The sequence below is a fragment of the Pelodiscus sinensis genome, chromosome 1 (genome assembly GCF_052426305.1).
Source record: "Pelodiscus sinensis isolate ZL-2025 chromosome 1, ASM5242630v1, whole genome shotgun sequence".
NCBI classification, from domain to species: domain Eukaryota; kingdom Metazoa; phylum Chordata; order Testudines; family Trionychidae; genus Pelodiscus; species Pelodiscus sinensis.
The window spans coordinates 193,114,642-193,117,301 of record NC_143052.1 but is presented as its reverse complement, the minus strand read 5'-3'; the positions used below and the strand labels follow the sequence as shown (position 1 = coordinate 193,117,301).

Here is a 2,660-nt window from a genome sequence, read left to right as displayed (position 1 = left end):
GTATTTGCGCAAGAGAGCGTCTACACTGGCACAGATGCTTTTGCGCAAAAGACATCTTTTGCGCAAAAGCATCCGTGCCAGTGTAGATGCTCTCTTGCGCAAGAAAGCTCCAATGGCCATTGGGCTTTCTTGCGCAAGAAATTTATGTGGCCTGTCTACTCTGTGTGCTTGTGTAAAAGCCCCACGGTCTTCAGCATGGTTTCATGTAGATGCATAACTCTGCTCACACAGAGCTCACTGCAAGAGCTCATCGTCCTACCCTCAGGAGTGGCCCTAGACGAGCTGCCGGCAACTGGCGCCCTAGGTGAAACGTGCAATCGGAGTGTGATTGCCATCCCCGCCTCCAAAGCCCTCAATGGCCATTTATCTAGGCGACTTAGGTGACCGCCTAGTTCGCCTGTATTACCGGCCGTCACTGCCTACCCTTATTATAGTGTGTCAAGGAATGGCCTTTGAACTGTAAACTTCTAATATTAGGGAAACAGGGAAAAGGAAAGCGAGAATCAAATGATACAGAAGCATTCCCAGCCCATCTGCTGACATTACCAAAAGTGCTGGTACCAAGTCAGAGCAGCTTTGTTGGCTTGTGTTCTACAAGAAAGGCCAAGGTTTGAAAATAAACAAGTGCAAATTGGAAAAGGGGCAAGATATTTTCACATTTTAAGTAAAAAAATTAAAGTCTTAGCAGATTAAAGTCTTACTAAAACAAATATTCATCAGTTCTACACAGGTCCCCGGCTTTACTTCAGTTCCAGTTGTGCTTTGTCTGAAGGCTAGGATTACCACTTTTGATATGCAAAGAAACCAACGCCCACACACAAAGCAATTCTGATATCTCGGCCCCCTCCCCAACAGCCATTAATAGTATCTAAAGAGATAAATCATAGATAAAATTAATAATGTTTCCTTAAAGTGTGGAAGTGGGAACATAGGAACATTTTTAGCTGGACACAGAAACTTCACAGTATATATTATAATTTATTGTGATGATAATGCACATTTTTAGCTCTATGTAAAAAAAGGCAAATCTCACACATCTGGGCATTTTTCATCTTTTGATTTCTCCAATTCTTCCCAGAAAATCAACAGCTCATAAGGTTCCACCTGATGTGATGTCACAATTTTCCTGAAGCGACAAAAAGAGAATCCAACCTTATGTAAGAAGAAAGTCTGCTCTGAATGAAGTTCCTCTGGGTTGATTTTTAGTTTAGCGAGACACAGTCCTATGAAAACATCCTCCAGTTTAATAAAAGGGACACTTTCTGAAATATTATAAATCTGACTAACAACATCAGTGGAGAGAACATAACCAGTCCCTGAACAAAATGGAGGATATGTGCTTGCTGGATATTCAGCTTCGCTCACATACCATTTGCTGCCTCTGTGTCGTATTGGACGTGCATTCATCATTAAAAAGCCTGTGAAGAATCTGGTGCTTCTGTTTTTTCTTAAAAGAAGTTCACTTAGGTAAAAGATATTGACAAACATATCTGTGTCCGTTTTCATCACAAACCTGGATTGAGAACAAAATATGTGAACCCATTCAATTCCCATCATTGTCTTTAAAGTCAGATTGTAGTATGAATCCATAAAATCCTTCTGTATAATGTCTCTGTATTTCTGACTTTCAAAAATAATGTCAACTAGATCACTTTCTTTTGTGGTTATTCCCAGAAGGAAATATGTCACAATGCGGTTTCCAGCAACTAGTCTGTGTTTCCCCCACGTTTGACGAATAGCCATCCTAGCTTTTAGCTGGCCAGGTGCTGAGGTCACAAGGAGGATGAGGAAAGGAGGAGTCCTATGGCAGTCGATATCTGGCAAATGCAAAAAGTTTCTGGTATCTGTTGCAGAAGTCAGTTCCGTGACTTTTTCCCTCTTTTGGCAGAATATAGAGATTTCAGTCAAATGCAGCGTGAAAAAAACCAAACCAACACAGGCCAATACCATAATTAAAAAAAAAATTTTGAAACCCTTGAAAGCCATCTGGAAGAAACAGAAGCAAATGGTACATTGGGAAATAAACTTGCTTCTTTGTATACCTAACTCTGAACTACTGTTTGGGCTTTCGAAAAGTTTAGCCTCCCCCACCCCAACAAGACCCACACTGGAAGACCTACTGATGTCAAGGGCATCCATGTAGATACCCCAGGTCCCATCATAGGCTCTTTGCCTCTGATATGACATATGAATATAACAATCAGACCTACACTTCCATTAACTCCCCCACCAGCTCGTTCTCCCGGAATGCATCCCTAAAAACAGTTCTGCAATATGGATTGTGGGAAGCAGGGAGGTGTTTCCTACAGACGTGTTGGGAAAGGATAATAGTAATAGTTTTATACCTTATTTCTCCCTTCATTTTTTGTCAGGTGGCCATGTCCTGAGTATGGTGTATATAAGTGGGCACCATCCAGTAGATGGCGGGGAAGTCGCTTCTACCCGTGCTGCCAAGCTCCGTGAAGCCCCAGTGAGAGGTGTCGGTCTCTCATCTCTTCCCTCCCACAGTCCCTTAAAACCTTCTCCTGGAGCAAAGGTTACCCATGCAAAGTTTGGTTGCAGTAGGTCTTATAGTGTCCAAGTTATTAGAGCACAAACATACAAACATTCTCCTTTATATATTAGATATTGTGTGTGTGTTTTCTTTGTGTTGGTGGTGT

At 41.8% G+C, this 2,660-nt stretch overlaps 1 protein-coding gene across 1 annotated transcript; it reads right to left on the bottom strand.

Annotated features, from left to right (window-relative positions):
- Window positions 1-993: 993 nt before the first annotated feature.
- LOC102453779 (beta-1,3-galactosyltransferase 5-like) lies at window positions 994-1,986 on the bottom strand. Its single transcript, XM_075920240.2, has one exon. The coding sequence runs from the start codon at window positions 1,984-1,986 to the stop codon at window positions 1,030-1,032; it is 957 nt and encodes a 318-aa protein (XP_075776355.2). The 3' UTR covers window positions 994-1,029.
- Window positions 1,987-2,660: the final 674 nt, after the last annotated feature.

What these genes read in the sequence shown, in the direction of transcription:
- LOC102453779 (XM_075920240.2), bottom strand. Translation starts at nt 1,986, where the DNA reads ATGGCTTTCAAGGGTTTCAAAATTTTTTTTTTAATTATGGTATTGGCC.